General features: G+C 39.7%; 1 protein-coding gene across 50 annotated transcripts in view; it reads right to left on the minus strand.

Moving 5' to 3' along the window:
• Positions 1-219: 219 nt before the first annotated feature.
• LOC127911296 (putative leucine-rich repeat-containing protein DDB_G0290503) overlaps positions 220-20,886 on the minus strand; it is a 43,323-nt gene continuing 22,656 nt past the window's right edge. For all 50 annotated transcript variants that reach the window (XM_052477512.1, XM_052477510.1, XM_052477491.1 and 47 more), the window contains one exon: positions 220-501. In XM_052477512.1, the coding sequence (XP_052333472.1) occupies positions 464-501 (38 nt within the window). In that variant the 3' untranslated portion in view covers positions 220-463. The remainder of the gene's footprint in view (positions 502-20,886) is intronic.

Below are 20,886 nucleotides of genomic sequence, written 5' to 3' on the forward strand. Positions count from 1 at the left end.
TGGTAGCTCCTGTCCTGCTCCTGTCCTGGTAGCTCCTGTCCTGGTAGCTCCTGTCCTGGTAGAGGAAAGGTCTTCTCCTGTCCTGGTAGCTCCTGTCCTGGAAGCTCCTGTCCTGGAAGCTCCTGTCCTGGTAGCTCCTGTCCTGGTAGCTCCTGTCCTGGTCCTGGTAGCTCCTGCTCCTGTCCTGGTAGAGGAAAGGTCTTCTCCTGTCCTGGTAGCTCCTGTCCTGGTAGAGGAAAGGTCTTCTCCTGTCCTGGTAGCTCCTGTCCTGGTAGAGGAAAGGTCTTCTCCTGTCCTGGTAGAGGAAAGGTCTTCTCCTGTCCTGGAAGCTCCTGTCCTGGTAGAGGAAAGGTCTTCTCCTGTCCTGGTAGCTCCTGTCCTGGAAGCTCCTCTTCCTTCACTAATGAGTCTTCTCTCTGGCCCAGAGGGGTGGCTGTCTCTTCAGAGAGGGTGTGAAACTCTGCTACAGGAGACTCCAAAGGCTCCAAAGGCTCCAGAGGTCTGAAAAGTAGCAGAGGGTTTAAAATGAGAGAGAGGTAATAGTGTTGTCATATACGGAAAATATATAGAATAGCCGTTCAAAAGTTTGGGGTCACTTAGAAATGTCCTTGTTTTTAAAAGAAAAGCACATTTTTTGTTCCATTAAAATAGCATCAAATTGATCAGAAATAGAGTGTAGACATTGTTAATGTTGTAAATGACTATTGTAGCTGGAAACGGCTGATTTTTAATGGAATATCTACATAGGCGTACAGAGGCCCATTATCAGCAACCATCACTCCTGTGTTCCAATGGCACGTTGTGTTAGCTAATCCAAGTTTATCATTTTAAAAGGCTAATTGATCATTAGAAAACCATTTTGCAATTATGTTAGCACAGCTGAAAACTGTTGTCCTGATTAAAGAAGCAATAAAACTGTCCTTCTTTAGCCTCGTTGAGTATCTGGAGCATCAGCATTTGTGGGTTTGATTACAGGCTCAAAATGTCCAGAAACAAAGTACTGTCTTCTGAAACTCGTCAGTCTCCTTCTGAGAAATGAAGGCTATTCCATGCGAAAAATTGCCAAGAAACTGAAGATCTCGTACAACGCTGTGTACTACTCCCTTCACCGAACAGCGCAAACTGGCCCTAACCAGAATAGAAAGAGGAGTGGGAGGCCCCGGTGCACAACTGAGGAAGAGGACAAGTACATTAGAGTGTCTAGTTTGAGAAACAGACGGCTCACAAGTCCTCAACTGGCAGCTTCATTTAAATAGTACCCACAAAACCCCAGTCTCAACGTCAACAGAGGTGACTCCGGGATGCTGACCTTCCAGGCAGAGTTCCTCTGTCCAGTGTCTGTGTTCTTTTGCCCATCTTAAGCTTTTCTTTTTATTGGCCAGTCTGAGATATGGCTTTTTCTTTGCAACTCTGCCTAGAAGGCCAGCATCCCGGAGTCGTCTCTTCACTGTTGATGTTGAGACTGGTGTTTTGCGGGGACTATTTAATGAAGCTGCCAGTTGCCCAAAATTTGGAACGGTAGTGTACATTTAAATGTTCTGTGTGTGTGCGGGTGTGTGTGTGTGTGTGTATGCACTTGTGTGTATGTGTGTGTGTGTGTGTATGCACTTGTGTGTGTATGCACTTGTCTGTCTGTCTGTCTGTCTGTCTGTCTGTCTGTCTGCTAGCGTGCGTGCGTGCGTGCGTGCGTGCGTGTTAATGTGTGTGTGTGTGTGTGTGTGTGTGTGTGTGTGTGTGTGTGTGTGTGTGTGTGTGTGTGTGTGTGTGTGTGTTCGTTGTTGTTTCCAAAAGTGAAACAACAACGGCTGCATTCTCCCCTGTGAGAATTGCCTTATTCTAGTCCCAGAGGACTACTGATGTCACTACTGATGTCACTACTGATGTCAACCCATTGGATATAATAGAACTACAGTTCTCTCCATTGACCTCCATTGTAATCCAATCACAGAGGCTGAATCCCAAATTGCAACCTATTCCGTATGTAGTGCACTACTTTTGACCATCTGACCACCAAGGCTCCGTCAGTCACTACAGAGTCTTGCTCTGTTGTTTACATTCATATTCACTTAACACTCTATCTAGTGAGGCTACTATGGCATCCTATTCCTTTATCAGGGATGAGCAACTCCTTTCTCAGTCATGGTCTCAGCTTACTGTTGCTAGGTAGAATAGTAGAATACACAAGGTGTCATTTCCAAATGTGGGTGTGGTTGTGGGTGTGGTTGTGGGTGTGGTTGTGGGTGTGGTTGTGGTTGTGGGTGTGGTTGTGGGTGGGGTGTGGTTGTGGTTGTGGGTGTGGTTGTGGGGTGTGGTTGTGGTTGTGGGTGTGGGTGTGGTTGTGGTTGTGGTTGTGGGTGTGGGTGTGGTTGTGGGTGTGGTTGTGGGTGTGGTTGTGGTTGTGGTTGTGGGTGTGGGTGTGGTTGTGGGTGGTTGTGGTTGTGGGTGTGGTTGTGGGTGTGGTTGTGGTTGTGGGTGTGGTTGTGGTTGTGGGTGTGGTTGTGGTTGTGGTTGTGGGTGTGGTTGTGGTTGTGGGTGTGGTTGTGGTGTGGTTGTGGTTGTGGGTGTGGTTGTGGGTGTGGGTGTGGTTGTGGTTGTGGTTGTGGGTGTGGTTGTGGGTGTGGTTGTGGTTGTGGTTGTGGTTGTGGTTGTGGGTGTGGTTGTGGGTGGGGGTGTGGGTGTGGTTGTGGGTGTGGTTGTGGGTGTGGTGTGTGTGGTTGTGGTTGTGGTTGTGGGTGGTTGTGGGTGTGGTTGTGGTTGTGGTTGTGGTTGTGGTTGTGGGTGTGGATGTGGTTGTGGTTGTGGATGTGGATGTGGATGTGGTTGTGGTTGTGGATGTGGTTGTGGTTGTGGATGTGCTGTGGATGTGGTTGTGGTGTGGTGTGGTTGTGGTTGTGGTTGTGGTTGTGGTTGTGATGTGTGGTTGTGGTTGTGGTTGTGGGTGTGGTTGTGGTTGTGGTTGTGGTTGTGGGTGTGGGTGTGGTTGTGGGTGTGGGTGTGTGGTGGGTGTGGTTGTGTTTGTGTGGTTGTGGTGGGTGTGGTTGTGGGTGTGGTTGTGGGTGTGGGTTGTGTGGTTGTGGATGTGGTTGTGGTTGTGGTTGTGGTTGTGGGTGTGGTTGTGGGTGTGGTTGTGGGTGGGTGTGGTGTGGTTGTGGTTGTGGTTGTGGTTGTGGTTGTGGTTGTGGGTGTGGGTGTGTGGTTGTGGGTTGTGGTTGTGGGTGTGGTTGTGGGTGTGGTTGATGTGGTTGTGGGTGTGGTGTGGGGTGGGTGTGGTTTGTGGTGTGTGGTTGTGGTTGTGGATGTGGTTGTGGATGTTGGTTGTGGGTGTGGGTGTGGTTGTGGTTGTGGGTGTGGTGTGGTTGTGGTGTGTGGTTGTGGTTGTGGTGTGGGTGTTTGTGGGTGTGGGTGTGGGTGTGTGGGTTGTGGGTGTGGTGTGGTTGTGGGTGTGTGTGGTTGTGGGTGTGGTTGTGGATGTGGTTGTGGGTGTGGTTGTGGGTGTGGGTGTGGTTGTGGGTGTGGGTGTGGTTGTGGGTGTGGTTGTGGGTGTGGTTGTGGGTGTGGGTGTGGGTGTGGGTGTGGTTGTGGGTGTGGGTGTGGTTGTGGTTGTGGGTGTGGTTGGGTGTGGTTGTGGTTGTGGTTGTGGTGTGGTTGTGGTTGTGGTTGTGGGTGTGGTTGTGGGTGTGGTTGTGGTTGTGGTTGTGGTTGTGGGTGGTGTGGGTGTGGGTGTGGTTGTGGGTGTGGTTGTGGTTGTTGTGGGTGTGGTTGTGGTTGTGGATGTGGTTGTGGTTGTGGTTGTGGGTGTTGTGGTTGTGGGTGTGGTTGTGGGTGTGGTTGTGGGTGTGGTTGTGGTTGTGGGTGTGGTTGTGTGGTTGTGGTTGTGGGTGTGGGTGTGGGTGTGGGTGTTGTGGTTGTGGGTGTGGATGTGGGGTGGTTGTGTGGGATGTGTGGGTGTGGTGGGTGTGGGTGTGTTTGGATGTTGTGGGTGTGGGTGGGTGTGGGTGTGGTTGTGGGTGTGGGTGGGTGTGGGTGTGGTTGTGGTTGTGGGGTGTGGGTGTGGGTGTGGTTGTGGGTGTGGGTGTGGGTGTGGTTGTGTGGTTGTGGGTGTGGTTGTGGGTGTGGGTGTGGGTGTGGTTGTGGGTGTGGTTGTGGTTGTGGTGGGTGTGGTTGTGGGTGTGGTTGACATCAGATCTTTTTAATTTTATTATTGCTACATGTGTTTAGTGAAACAAAGAGGTGTAATGGGTTCTCACTCAAAAACATGTTGCCCAAAGTTGACTTCATTTAGTGTTATCTAAACGTGTTTTTATTTATTTATTTTATTTCACCTTTATTTAACCAGGTAGTCAAGTTGAGAACAAGTTCTCATTTACAATTGCGACCTGGCCAAGATAAAGCAAAGCAGTTCGACAGTTACACATGGAGTAAAACAAACATACAGTCAATAATACAGTATAAACAAGTCTATATACAATGTGAGCAAATTAGGTGAGAAGGGAGGTAAAGGCAAAAAAGGCCATGGTGGCAAAGTAAATACAATATAGCAAGTTAAACACTGGAATGGTAGATTTGCAATAGAAGAATGTGCAAAGTAGAAATAAAAATAATGGGGTGCAAAGGAGCAAAATAAATAAATAAATTAAAATACAGTTGGGAAAGAGGTAGTTGTTTGGGCTAAATTATAGGTGGGCTATGTACAGGTGCAGTAATCTGTAAGATGCTCTGACAGTTGGTGCTTAAAGCTAGTGAGGGAGATAAGTGTTTCCAGTTTCAGAGATTTTTGTAGTTCGTTCCAGTCATTGGCAGCAGAGAACTGGAATGAGAGGCGTCCAAAGAATTGGTTTTGATGTGGATGGGGGTTCCTCTGCTGTTTCCTGAAGTCCACAATCATCTCCCTCTGTTGACGGGGTGACCAGAGACCTGCTGATATACCTGCTGGACCAGCGCTGAGATAAGGGGGACTTTACCTAGCAGGGTCTTGTAGATGACATGGAACCAGTGGGTTTGCTATGAAGCGAGGGCCAGACCAGCGTAGCTGAGATGGGGCTTTGGTGACAAAACGGGCACTGTGATAGACTGCATCCAATTTGTTGAGTAGGGTATTGGAGGCTATTTTGTAAATGACAACGCCAAAGTCGAGGATTGGTTGGATGGTCAGTTTTACAAGGGTATGTTTGGCAGCATGAGTGAAGGATGCTTTGTTGCGAAATAGGAAGCTAATTCTAGATTTAACATTGGATTGGAGATGTTTGATATGGGTCTGGAAGGAGAGTTTACAGTCTAACCAGACACCTAAGTATTTGTAGTTGTCCACGTATTCTAAGTCAGAGCCGTCCAGAGTAGTGATGTTGGACAGGCGGGTAGGTGCAGGTAGCGATCGGTTGAAGAGCATGCATTTAGTTTTACTTGTATTTAAGAGCAATTGGAGGCCACGGAAGGAGAGTTGTATGGCATTGAAGCTTGCCTGGAGGGTTGTTAACACAGTGTCCAAAGAAGGACATTTACAGAATGGTGTACGTCTGCGTAGAGGTGGATCAGGGACTCACCAGCAGCAGAGCGAACTCATTGATGTATACAGAGAAGAAAGTTGGTCCAAGAATTGAACCCTGTGGCACCCCATAGAGACTGCCAGAATCCGGACAGCAGACCCTCTGATTTGACACACTGAACTCTATCAGAGAAGTAGTTGGTGAACCAGGCGAAGGCAATGATTTGAGAAACCAAGGCTGTCGAGTCTGCCGTTGAGGATGTGGTGGTTGACAGAGTCGAAAGCCTTGGCCAGATCAATGAATACGGCTGCACAGTAATGTTTCTTATCGATGGCGGTTAAGATATCGTTTAGGACCTTGAGCGTGGCTGAGGTGCACCCATGACCAGCTCTGAAACCAGATTGCATAGCAGAGAAGGTATGGTGAGATTGAAATGGTCGGTAATCTGTTTGTTGACTTAGCTAGGCAAGACCTTAGAAAGGCATGGTAGGATAGATATAGGTCTGTAGCAGTTTGGGTCAAGAGTGTCCCCCCCTTTGAAGAGGGGGATGACCGCAGCTGCTTTCTAATCTTTGGGAATCTCAGACGACACGAAAGAGAGGTTGAACAGGCTAGTAATAGGGGTGGCAACAATTTCGGCAGATAATTTTGTGGAAAACTGTGGAATAAGTAAAAGGGCATGAATACTTTCTGCCCTGTAGCTGTAAAACAGCTCATTTTCCTCTCCGCCCCGTGGCGAAATGAGTAGAGTTTCAGCAAACTAGCTTTAAAACTGCAGCATTTTCTCTACAGCCCCCCAAAAGTGTAGAATTGCACTAAATTAACTCTAAAACATTTTTTGTATTATCTCCTAAAACATTTTTTTTATTATCTCCGCTGTCCGCCATGAGTGTGTGGGGGATTTATTAATTTGGGATTTATATAGATTTTTTAAATAACATTCGTTTTTAGGGTGAAAAAAAATAATCCCAATATTATTATCATTTATTTTTTGGTGTTATTTTGTATTTTATATTAAGGGCAAAATTGTCCTCTGTAGTGGTCATTAGGAAGAATAAATATGGAAACATTAACATTATCATTACAGTCAATGGGTACAGTAGGTGAAATACATTAACATTACAGTCAATGGGTACAGTAGGTGAAAACATTACAGTCAATGGGTACAGTAGGTGAAACATTAACATTACAGTCAATGGGTACAGTAGGTGAAAACTTTACAGTCAATGGGTACAGTAGGTGAAATACTTTAACATTACAGTCAATGGGTACAGTAGGTGAAAACATTACAGTCAATGGGTACAGTAGGTGAAAACTTTACAGTCAATGGGTACAGTAGGTGAAACATTAACATTACAGTCAATGGGTAAAGTAGGTGAAATACATTAACATTACAGTCAATGGGTACAGTAGGTGGAAACATTAACATTACAGTCAATGGGTACAGTAGGTAGAAAACATTACAGTCAATGGGTACAGTAGGTGGAAACATTAACATTACAGTCAATGGGTACAGTAGGTAGAAACATTAACATTACAGTCAATGGGTACAGTAGGTGAAAACATTAACATTACAGTCAATGGGTACAGTAGGTAGAAACATAAACATTACAGTCAATGGGTACAGTAGGTAGAAACATTAACATTACAGTCAATGGGTACAGTAGGAGAAAACATTAACATTACAGTCAATGGGCACAGTAGGTGGAAACATTATCATTACAGTCAATGGGTACAGTAGGTAGAAAACATTAACATTACAGTCAATGGGTACAGTAGGTGGAAACATTAACATTACAGTCAATGGGTACAGTAGGTAGAAAACATTACAGTCAATGGGTACAGTAGGTGGAAACATTAACATTACAGTCAATGGGTACAGTAGGTGGAAACATTAACATTACAGTCAATGGGTACAGTAGGTAGAAAACATTAACATTACAGTCAATGGGTACAGTAGGAGAAAACATTAACATTACAGTCAATGGGCACAGTAGGTGGAAACATTATCATTACAGTCAATGGGTACAGTAGGTAGAAAACATTAACATTACAGTCAATGGGTACAGGGAAAACATTAGTCAATGGGTACAGTAGGTGAAAACATTAACATTACAGTCAATGGGTACAGTAGGTAGAAACATTAACATTACAGTCAATGGGTACAGTAGGTAGAAAACATTACAGTCAATGGGTACAGTAGGTAGAAAATTTTACAGTCAATGGGTACAGTAGGTAGAAACATTAACATTACAGTCAATGGGTACAGTAGGTAGAAAACATTAACATTACAGTCAATGGGTACAGTAGGTGAAAACATTAACATTACAGTCAATGGGTACAGTAGGTGAAACATTAACATTACAGTCAATGGGTACAGTAGGTGGAAACATTAACATTACAGTCAATGGGTACAGTAGGTAGAAACATTAACATTACAGTCAATGGGTACAGTAGGTGAAACATTAACATTACAGTCAATGGGTACAGTAGGTAGAAATATTACAGTCAATGGGTACAGTAGGTAGAAACATTAACATTACAGTCAATGGGTACAGTAGGTGTAAACATTACAGTCAATGGGTACAGTAGGTAGAAACATTAACATTACAGTCAATGGGTACAGAAGGTGGAAACATTAACATTACAGTCAATGGGTACAGTAGGTGGAAACATTACAGTCAATGGGTACAGTAGGTGAAAACATTAACATTACAGTCAATGGGTACAGTAGGTAGAAACATTAACATTACAGTCAATGGGTACAGTAGGTGAAACATTAACATTACAGTCAATGGGTACAGTAGGTGAAAACCATTACAGTCAATGGGTACAGTAGGTAGAAACATTATCATTACAGTCAATGGGTACAGTAGGTAGAAACATTAACATTACAGTCAATGGGTACAGAAGGTGGAAACATTAACATTACAGTCAATGGGTACAGTAGGTAAAAACATTATCATTACAGTCAATGGGTACAGTAGGTAGAAACATTATCATTACAGTCAATGGGTACAGTAGGTGAAACACATTAACATTACAGTCAATGGGTACAGTAGGTAAAACATTATCATTACAGTCAATGGGTACAGTAGGTGAAACACATTAACATTACAGTCAATGGGTACAGTAGGTAGAAACATTAACATTACAGTCAATGGGTACAGTAGGTAGAAACATAAACATTACAGTCAATGGGTACAGTAGGTAGAAACATTAACATTACAGTCAATGGGTACAGTAGGAGAAAACATTAACATTACAGTCAATGGGCACAGTAGGTGGAAACATTATCATTACAGTCAATGGGTACAGTAGGTAGAAAACATTAACATTACAGTCAATGGGTAAGGTGAAACATTAACATTACAGTCAATGGGTACAGGAAACATTAACATTACAGTCAATGGGTACAGTAGGTAGAAGAAAACATTACAGTCAATGGGTACAGTAGGTGGAAACATTAACATTACAGTCAATGGGTACAGTAGGTGGAAACATTAACATTACAGTCAATGGGTACAGTAGGTAGAAAACATTAACATTACAGTCAATGGGTACAGTAGGAGAAAACATTAACATTACAGTCAATGGGCACAGTAGGTGGAAACATTAATCATTACAGTCAATGGGTACAGTAGGTATAAAACATTAACATTACAGTCAATGGGTACAGTAGGTAGAAAAACATTAGTCAATGGGTACAGTAGGTGAAAACATTTTACAGTCAATGGGTACAGTAGGTGAAATACTTTAACATTACAGTCAATGGGTACAGTAGGTAGAAAACATTACAGTCAATGGGTACAGTAGGTGAAAACTTTACAGTCAATGGGTACAGTAGGTGAAACATTAACATTACAGTCAATGGGTAAAGTAGGTGAAAAACATTAACATTACAGTCAATGGGTACAGTAGGTGGAAACATTAACATTACAGTCAATGGGTACAGTAGGTAGAAACATTACAGTCAATGGGTACAGTAGGTGGAAACATTAACATTACAGTCAATGGGTACAGTAGGTAGAAACATTAACATTACAGTCAATGGGTACAGTAGGTGAAACATTAACATTACAGTCAATGGGTACAGTAGGTAGAAACATTAACATTACAGTCAATGGGTACAGTAGGTAGAAAACATTAACATTACAGTCAATGGGTACAGTAGGTGAAAACATTACAGTCAATGGGTACAGTAGGTAGAAACATTAACATTACAGTCAATGGGTACAGTAGGTGGAAACATTAACATTACAGTCAATGGGTACAGTAGGTAGAAAACATTATCATTACAGTCAATGGGTACAGTAGGTGAAAACATTAACATTACAGTCAATGGGTACAGTAGGTAGAAACATTAAACATTACAGTCAATGGGTACAGTAGGTAGAAACATTAACATTACAGTCAATGGGTACAGTAGGTGAAACATTAACATTACAGTCAATGGGTACAGTAGGTAGAACCATTACAGTCAATGGGTACAGTAGGTAGAAACATTAACATTACAGTCAATGGGTACAGTAGGTGGAAACATTAACATTACAGTCAATGGGTACAGTAGGTAGAAACATTAACATTACAGTCAATGGGTACAGTAGGTAAAAACATTAACATTACAGTCAATGGGTACAGTAGGTAAAAACATTAACATTACAGTCAATGGGTACAGTAGGAGTAAACATTAACATTACAGTCAATGGGTACAGTAGGTGTAGAAAACATTAACATTACAGTCAATGGGCACAGTAGGATAAAACATTACAGTCAATGGGTACAGTAGGTAGAAACATTAACATTACAGTCAATGGGTACAGTAGGAGAAAACATTAACATTACAGTCAATGGGTACAGTAGGTGGAAACATTATCATTACAGTCAATGGGTACAGTAGGTAGAAAACATTAACATTACAGTCAATGGGTACAGTAGGTGGAAACATTAACATTACAGTCAATGGGTACAGTAGGTAGAAAACATTACAGTCAATGGGTACAGTAGGTGGAAACATTAACATTACAGTCAATGGGTACAGTAGGAAAACATTAACATTACAGTCAAACAGTAGGTAGAAAACATTAACATTACAGTCAATGGGTACAGTAGGAGAAAACATTACAGTCAATGGGTACAGTAGGTAGAAACATTAACATTACAGTCAATGGGTACAGTAGGTGTTAACATTACAGTCAATGGTACAGTAGGTAGAAACATTACAGTCAATGGGTACAGTAGGTGTAAACATTACAGTCAATGGGTACAGTAGGTAGAAACATTAACATTACAGTCAATGGGTACAGAAGGTGGAAACATTAACATTACAGTCAATGGGTACAGTAGGTGAAAACATTACAGTCAATGGGTACAGTAGGTAGAAACATTAACATTACAGTCAATGGGTACAGTAGGTGAAAAAACATTAACATTACAGTCAATGGGTACAGTAGGTGAAAACATTAACATTACAGTCAATGGGTACAGTAGGTAGAAACATTAACATTACAGTCAATGGGTACAGAAACATTAACATTACAGTCAATGGGTACAGTAGGTGGAAACATTACAGTCAATGGGTACAGTAGGTGAAACATTATCATTACAGTCAATGGGTACAGTAGGTAGAAACATTAACATTACAGTCAATGGGTACAGTAGGTAGAAAACATCATTACAGTCAATGGGTACAGTAGGTAGAAAACATTAACATTACAGTCAATGGGTACAGTAGGTGAAACATTATCATTACAGTCAATGGGTACAGTAGGTGGAAAACATTAACATTACAGTCAATGGGTACAGTAGGTAGAAACATTAACATTACAGTCAATGGGTACAGTAGGTGAAACACATTAACATTACAGTCAATGGGTACAGTAGGTAGAAACATTAACATTACAGTCAATGGGTACAGTAGGTGGAAACATTAACATTACAGTCAATGGGTACAGTAGGTGAAACATTAACATTACAGTCAATGGGTACAGTAGGTAGAAACATTAACATTACAGTCAATGGGTACAGTAGGTAGAAACATTAACATTACAGTCAATGGGTACAGTAGGTGAAACATTAACATTACAGTCAATGGGTACAGTAGGTAGAAACATTAACATTACAGTCAATGGGTACAGTAGGTGAAAACATTAACATTACAGTCAATGGGTACAGTAGGTGAAACATTAACATTACAGTCAATGGGTACAGTAGGTAGAAACATTAACATTACAGTCAATGGGTACAGTAGGTAGGAAAACATTAACATTACAGTCAATGGGTACAGTAGGAGAAAACATTAACATTACAGTCAATGGGTACAGTAGGTGAAAACATTAACATTACAGTCAATGGGTACAGTAGGTAGAAACATTAACATTACAGTCAATGGGTACAGTAGGAAAAACATTAACATTACAGTCAATGGGTACAGTAGGTGGAAACATTACAGTCAATGGGTACAGTAGGTAGAAACATTAACATTACAGTCAATGGGTACAGAAGGTGGAAACATTAACATTACAGTCAATGGGTACAGTAGGTGAAAACATTACAGTCAATGGGTACAGTAGGTGGAAACATTAACATTACAGTCAATGGGTACAGTAGGTAGAAAACATTAACATTACAGTCAATGGGTACAGTAGGTGAAACACATTAACATTACAGTCAATGGGTACAGTAGGTAGAAACATTAACATTACAGTCAATGGGTACAGTAGGTAGAAACATTAACATTACAGTCAATGGGTACAGTAGGTGGAAACATTAACATTACAGTCAATGGGTACAGTAGGTAGAAACATTAACATTACAGTCAATGGGTACAGTAGGTGGAAAACATTAACATTACAGTCAATGGGTACAGTAGGTAGAAACATTAACATTACAGTCAATGGGTACAGTAGGTAGAAACATTAACATTACAGTCAATGGGTACAGTAGGTGGAAAACATTAACATTACAGTCAATGGGTACAGTAGGTAGAAAACATTAACATTACAGTCAATGGGTACAGTAGGTGGAAACATTAACATTACAGTCAATGGGTACAGTAGGTAGAAAACATTAACATTACAGTCAATGGGTACAGTAGGTGAAAACATTAACATTACAGTCAATGGGTACAGTAGGTAGAAACATTAACATTACAGTCAATGGGTACAGTAGGTGGAAACATTAACATTACAGTCAATGGGTACAGTAGGTAGAAAACATTAACATTACAGTCAATGGGTACAGTAGGTAGAAAACATTAACATTACAGTCAATGGGTACAGTAGGAGAAAACATTACAGTCAATGGGCACAGTAGGTGGAAACATTAGTCAATGGGTACAGTAGGTAGAAAACATTAACATTAAGTGGGTACAGTAGGTAGAAACAAACATTACAGTCAATGGGTACAGTAGGTGAAAACATTTACAGTCAATGGGTAAGTAGGGTTAACATTACAGTCAATGGGTACAGTAGGAAACATTAACATTACAGTCAATGGGTACAGTAGGTGAAAACATTACAGTCAAACATTACAGTCAATGGGTACAGTAGGTAGAAACATTAACATTACAGTCAATGGGTACAGTAGGTAGAAAACATTAACATTACAGTCAATGGGTACAGTAGGTAGAAACATTACAGTCAATTACAGTCAATGGGTACAGTAGGTAGAAACATTAACATTACAGTCAATGGGTACAGTCAATGGGGTAGGTAGAAACATTAACATTACAGTCAATGGGTACAGTAGGTGGAAACATTAACATTACAGTCAATGGGTACAGTAGGTAGAAACATTAACATTACAGTCAATGGGTACAGTAGGTGGAAACATTAACATTACAGTCAATGGGTACAGTAGGTGAAAACATTAACATTACAGTCAATGGGTACAGTAGGAGAAAACATTAACATTACAGTCAATGGGTACAGTAGGTGGAAACATTAACATTACAGTCAATGGGTACAGTAGGTAGAAAACATTAACATTACAGTCAATGGGTACAGTAGGTGGAAACATTAACATTACAGTCAATGGGTACAGTAGGTAGAAAACATTACAGTCAATGGGTACAGTAGGTGAAACATTAACATTACAGTCAATGGGTACAGTAGGTGGAAACATTAACATTACAGTCAATGGGTACAGTAGGTAGAAAACATTAACATTACAGTCAATGGGTACAGTAGGTGGAAACATTAACATTACAGTCAATGGGTACAGTAGGTGGAAACATTAACATTACAGTCAATGGGTACAGTAGGTGAAACACATTAACATTACAGTCAATGGGTACAGTAGGTGGAAACATTAACATTACAGTCAATGGGTACAGTAGGAGAAAACATTAACATTACAGTCAATGGGTACAGTAGGTAGAAACATTAACATTACAGTCAATGGGTACAGTAGGTGAAACATTAACATTACAGTCAATGGGTACAGTAGGTAGAAACATTACAGTCAATGGGTACAGTAGGTGGAAACATTAACATTACAGTCAATACATTAACATTACAGTCAATGGGTACAGTAGGTGGAAACATTAACATTACAGTCAATGGGTACAGTAGGTAGAAAACATTATCATTACAGTCAATGGGGTACAGTAGGTAGAAACATTAACATTACAGTCAATGGGTACAGTAGGTGGAAACATTAACATTACAGTCAATGGGTACAGTAGGTAGAAACATTACATTACAGTCAATGGGTACAGTAGGTAGAAAACATTAACATTACAGTCAATGGGTACAGTAGGTGAAACATTAACATTACAGTCAATGGGTACAGTAGGTAGAAAACATTAACATTACAGTCAATGGGTACAGTAGGTGAAAACATTAACATTACAGTCAATGGGTACAGTAGGTAGAAAACATTACAGTCAATGGGTACAGTAGGTGGAAACATTAACATTACAGTCAATGGGTACAGTAGGTAGAAAACATTAACATTACAGTCAATGGGTACAGTAGGTAGAAACATTAACATTACAGTCAATGGGTACAGTAGGTGGAAACATTAACATTACAGTCAATGGGTACAGTAGAAACATTAACATTACAGTCAATGGGTACAGTAGGTAGAAACATTAACATTAAGTCAATGGGTACAGTAGGTAACATTACAGTCAATGGGTACAGTAGGTGGAAACATTAACATTACAGTCAATGGGTACAGTAGGTGAAAAAAATTACAGTCAATGGGTACAGTAGGTGAAACATTAACATTACAGTCAATGGGTACAGTAGGTAGAAAACATTAACATTACAGTCAATGGGTACAGTAGGTGAAAACATTAACATTACAGTCAATGGGTACAGTAGGTAGAAACATTAACATTACAGTCAATGGGTACAGTAGGTATTAAAACAAACATTACAGTCAATGGGTACAGTAGGTGAAACATTAACATTACAGTCAATGGGTACAGTAGGTAGAAACATTAACATTACAGTCAATGGGTACAGTAAACATTACAGTCAATGGGTACAGTAGGTGAAACATTAACATTACAGTCAATGGGTACAGTAGGTAGAAAACATTAACATTACAGTCAATGGGTACAGTAGGTGAAACATAATCATTACAGTCAATGGGTACAGTAGGTAGAAACATTAACATTACAGTCAATGGGTACAGTAGGTAGAAAACATTAACATTACAGTCAATGGGTACAGTAGGTGAAACACATTAACATTACAGTCAATGGGTACAGTAGGTAGAAAACATTAACATTACAGTCAATGGGTACAGTAGGTGAAACATTATCATTACAGTCAATGGGTACAGTAGGTAGAAACATTAACATTACAGTCAATGGGTACAGTAGGTGAAACATTAACATTACAGTCAATGGGTACAGTAGGTAGAAAACATTAACATTACAGTCAATGGGTACAGTAGGTAGAAACATTAACATTACAGTCAATGGGTACAGTCAATGGGTACAGTAGGTGGAAACATTAACATTACAGTCAATGGGTACAGTAGGTGAAACATTAACATTACAGTCAATGGGTACAGTAGGTGGAAACATTAACATTACAGTCAATGGGTACAGTAGGTAGAAAACATTAACATTACAGTCAATGGGTACAGTAGGTGAAACATTAACATTACAGTCAATGGGTACAGTAGGTGGAAACATTAACATTACAGTCAATGGGTACAGTAGGTGGAAACATTAACATTACAGTCAATGGGTACAGTAGGTAGAAAACATTACAGTCAATGGGTACAGTAGGTGAAAACATTACAGTCAATGGGTACAGTAGGTGGAAACATTAACATTACAGTCAATGGGTACAGTAGGTGTACAAAACATTTACAGTCAATGGGTACAGTAGGTGAAACATTAACATTACAGTCAATGGGTACAGTAGGTAGAAAACATTAACATTACAGTCAATGGGTACAGTAGGTACAGTAGGTGAAAACATTAACATTACAGTCAATGGGTACAGTAGGTGGAAACATTAACATTACAGTCAATGGGTACAGTAGGTGAAAACATTAACATTACAGTCAATGGGTACAGTAGGTGGAAACATTAACATTACAGTCAATGGGTACAGTAGGTAGAAAACATTAAGTCATTACAGTCAATACAGGGTACAGTAGGTGAAAAAACATTACAGTCAATGGGTACAGGTGGAAACATTAACATTACAGTCAATGGGTACAGTAGGTAGAAAACATTACAGTCAATGGGTACAGTAGGTGAAAACATTACAGTCAATGGGTACAGTAGGTAGAAACATTAACATTACAGTCAATGGGTACAGTAGGTAGAAACATTAACATTACAGTCAATGGGTACAGTAGGTAGAAACATTAACATTACAGTCACAGTAGGGAAACATTACAGTCAATTACAGTCAATGGGTACAGTAGGTAGAAACATTAACATTACAGTCAATGGGTACAGTAGGTGGAAACATTAACATTACAGTCAATGGGTACAGTAGGTAGAAAACATTAACATTACAGTCAATGGGTACAGTAGGTGAAAACATTAACATTACAGTCAATGGGTACAGTAGGTAGAAACATTAACATTACAGTCAATGGGTACAGTAGGTGGAAACATTAACATTACAGTCAATGGGTACAGTAGGTGAAAACATTAACATTACAGTCAATGGGTACAGTAGGAGAAAACATTAACATTACAGTCAATGGGTACAGTAGGTGGAAACATTAACATTACAGTCAATGGGTACAGTAGGTGAAACATTAACATTACAGTCAATGGGTACAGTAGGTAGAAAACATTAACATTACAGTCAATGGGTACAGGTCAGTCAATGGGTACAGTAGGTAGAAAACATTAACATTACAGTCAATGGGTACAGTAGGTGAAAAACAAACATTACAGTCAATGGGTACAGTAGGTAGAAAACATTACAGTCAATGGGTACAGTAGGTGGAAACATTAACATTACAGTCAATGGGTACAGTAGGTATTAACATTACAGTCAATGGGTACAGTAGGTAGAAACATTAACATTACAGTCAATGGGTACAGTAGGTGGAAACATTAACATTACAGTCAATGGGTACAGTAGGTGGAAACATTAACATTACAGTCAATGGGTACAGTAGGTAGAAAACATTACAGTCAATGGGTACAGTAGGTGAAAACATTACAGTCAATGGGTACAGTAGGTGGAAACATTAACATTACAGTCAATGGGTACAGTAGGATAAAACATTACAGTCAATGGGTACAGTAGGTAGAAACATTAACATTACAGTCAATGGGTACAGTAGGTATTAACATTACAGTCAATGGGTACAGTAGGTAGAAACATTAACATTACAGTCACAGTAGGGAAAAACATTACAGTCAATGGGTACAGTAGGTGAAACATTAACATTACAGTCAATGGGTACAGTAGGTAGAAAACATTAACATTACAGTCAATGGGTACAGTAGGTGAAAACATTAACATTACAGTCAATGGGTACAGTAGGTGGAAACATTAACATTAGTCAATGGGTACAATAGGTAGAAAACATTAACATTACAGTCAATGGGTACAGTAGGTGGAAACATTAACATTACAGTCAATGGGTACAGTAGGTAGAAAACATTACAGTCAATGGGTACAGTAGGTGGAAACATTAACATTACAGTCAATGGGTACAGTAGGAGAAAACATTACAGTCAATGGGTACAGTAGGTGGAAACATTAACATTACAGTCAATGGGTACAGTAGGTGAAAACATTAACATTACAGTCAATGGGTACAGTAGGTAGAAACATTAACATTACAGTCAATGGGTACAGTAGGTAGAAAACATTAACATTACAGTCAATGGGTACAGTAGGTAGAAACATTAACATTACAGTCAATGGGTACAGTAGGTAGAAACATTACAGTAAATAGGTACAGTAGGAGAAACAAACATTACAGTCAATGGGTACAGTAGGTAGAAACATTACAGTCAATGGGTACAGATGGTAGAAACATTAACATTACAGTCAATGGGTACAGTAGGTAGAAAACATTAACATTACAGTCAATGGGTACAGTAGGAAAACATTAACATTACAGTCAATGGGTACAGTAGGAGAAAACATTAACATTACAGTCAATGGGTACAGTAGGTGAAAACATTAACATTACAGTCAATGGGTACAGTAGGTGTTAACATTACAGTCAATGGTTACAGTAGGTAGAAACATTACAGTCAATGGGTACAGTAGGTAGAAACATTATCATTACAGTCAATGGGTACAGTAGGTGGAAAACATTAACATTACAGTCAATGGGTACAGTAGGAGAAAACATTAACATTACAGTCAATGGGTACAGTAGGTGAAAACATTAAACATTACAGTCAATGGGTACAGTAGGTAGAAAAAACATTACAGTCAATGGGTACAGTAGGTAGAAAACATTAACATTACAGTCAATGGGTACAGTAGGTGAAACATTAACATTACAGTCAATGGGTACAGTAGGTGAAAACATTAACATTACAGTCAATGGGTACAGTAGGTGGAAACATTAACATTACAGTCAATGGGTACAGTAGGTAGAAAACATTAACATTACAGTCAATGGGTACAGTAGGTGGAAACATTAACATTACAGTCAATGGGTACAGTAGGTGAAACATTATCATTACAGTCAATGGGTACAGTAGGTAGAAACATTAACATTACAGTCAATGGGTACAGTAGGTGGAAACATTAACATTACAGTCAATGGGTACAGTAGGTAGAAAACATTAACATTACAGTCAATGGGTACAGTAGGTGAAAACATTAACATTACAGTCAATGGGTACAGTAGGTAGAAAACATTACAGTCAATGGGTACAGTAGGTGGAAAACATTAACATTACAGTCAATGGGTACAGTAGGTAGAAAACATTAACATTACAGTCAATGGGTACAGTAGGTGAAACATTAACATTACAGTCAATGGGTACAGTAGGTAGAAACATTAACATTACAGTCAATGGGTACAGTAGGTGAAACATTAACATTACAGTCAATGGGTACAGTAGGTAGAAACATTACAGTCAATGGGTACAGTAGGTAGAAACATTACAGTCAATGGGTACAGTAGGTGGAAACATTAACATTACAGTCAATGGGTACAGTAGGTTAAAACATTACAGTCAATGGGTACAGTAGGTAGAAACATTAACATTACAGTCAATGGGTACAGTAGGTAGAAAACATTAACATTACAGTCAATGGGTACAGTAGGTGAAAACATTACAGTCAATGGGTACAGTAGGTGGAAACATTAACATTACAGTCAATGGGTACAGTAGGTAGAAAACATTAACATTACAGTCAATGGGTACAGTAGGTGAAACACATTAACATTACAGTCAATGGGTACAGTAGGTGGAAACATTAACATTACAGTCAATGGGTACAGTAGGTGAAAACATTAACATTACAGTCAATGGGTACAGTAGGTGGAAACATTAACATTACAGTCAATGGGTACAGTAGGTAGAAAACATTACAGTCAATGGGTACAGTAGGTGGAAACATTAACATTACAGTCAATGGGTACAGTAGGAGAAAACATTACAGTCAATGGGTACAGTAGGTGGAAACATTACAGTCAATTACAGGTGAAACATTAACATTACAGTCAATGGATACAGTAGGTGAAACACATTAACATTACAGTCAATGGGTACAGTAGGTGAAACATTAACATTACAGTCAATGGGTACAGTAGGTAGAAACATTAACATTACAGTCAACGGGTACAGTAGGTAGAAACATTACAGTAAATAGGTACAGTAGGAGAAAACATTACAGTCAATGGGTACAGTAGGTAGAAACATTACAGTAAATAGGTACAGTAGGAGAAAACATTACAGTCAATGGGTACAGTAGGTAGAAACATTACAGTCAATGGGTACAGTAGGTAGAAACATTATCATTACAGTCAATGGGTACAGTAGGTAAAAACATTAACATTACAGTCAATGGGTACAGTAGGTAAAAACATTAACATTACAGTCAATGGGTACAGTAGGAGAAAACATTAACATTACAGTCAATGGGTACAGTAGGTGAAAACATTATCATTACAGTCAATGGGTACAGTAGGTGTTAACATTACAGTCAATGGTACAGTTAGAAAGAAACATTACAGTCAATGGGTACAGTAGGTGGAAACATTAACATTACAGTCAATGGGTACATTAGATGAAAACATTAACATTACAGTCAATGGGTACAGTAGGTGAAAACATTAACATTACAGTCAATGGGTACAGTAGGAGAAAACATTACAGTCAATGGGTACAGTAGGTGTTAACATTACAGTCAATGGTTACAGTAGGTAGAAACATTACAGTCAATGGGTACAGTAGGTAGAAAACATTAACATTACAGTCAATGGGTACAGTAGGTGGAAACATTATCATTACAGTCAATGGGTACAGTAGGTAGAAAACATTAACATTACAGTCAATGGGTACAGTAGGTGAAACATTATCATTACAGTCAATGGGTACAGTAGGTAGAAACATTATCATTACAGTCAATGGGTACAGTAGGTAGAAAACATTAACATTACAGTCAATGGGTACAGTAGGAAACATTAACAAACATACAGTAGGTAGAAAACATTACAGTCAATGGGTACAGTAGGTAGAAACATTAACATTACAGTCAATGGGTACAGTAGGTGGAAACATTAACATTACAGTCAATGGGTACAGTAGGTGAAACATAATCATTACAGTCAATGGGTACAGTAGGTAGAAACATTAACATTACAGTCAATGGGTACAGTAGGTAGAAACATTAACATTACAGTCAATGGGTACAGTAGGTGAAACATTATCATTACAGTCAATGGACACAGTAGGTGGAAAACATTAACATTACAGTCAATGGGTACAGTA

The sequence above is a fragment of the Oncorhynchus keta genome, chromosome 24, assembly GCF_023373465.1.
Source record: "Oncorhynchus keta strain PuntledgeMale-10-30-2019 chromosome 24, Oket_V2, whole genome shotgun sequence".
Lineage (NCBI taxonomy): Eukaryota > Metazoa > Chordata > Actinopteri > Salmoniformes > Salmonidae > Oncorhynchus > Oncorhynchus keta.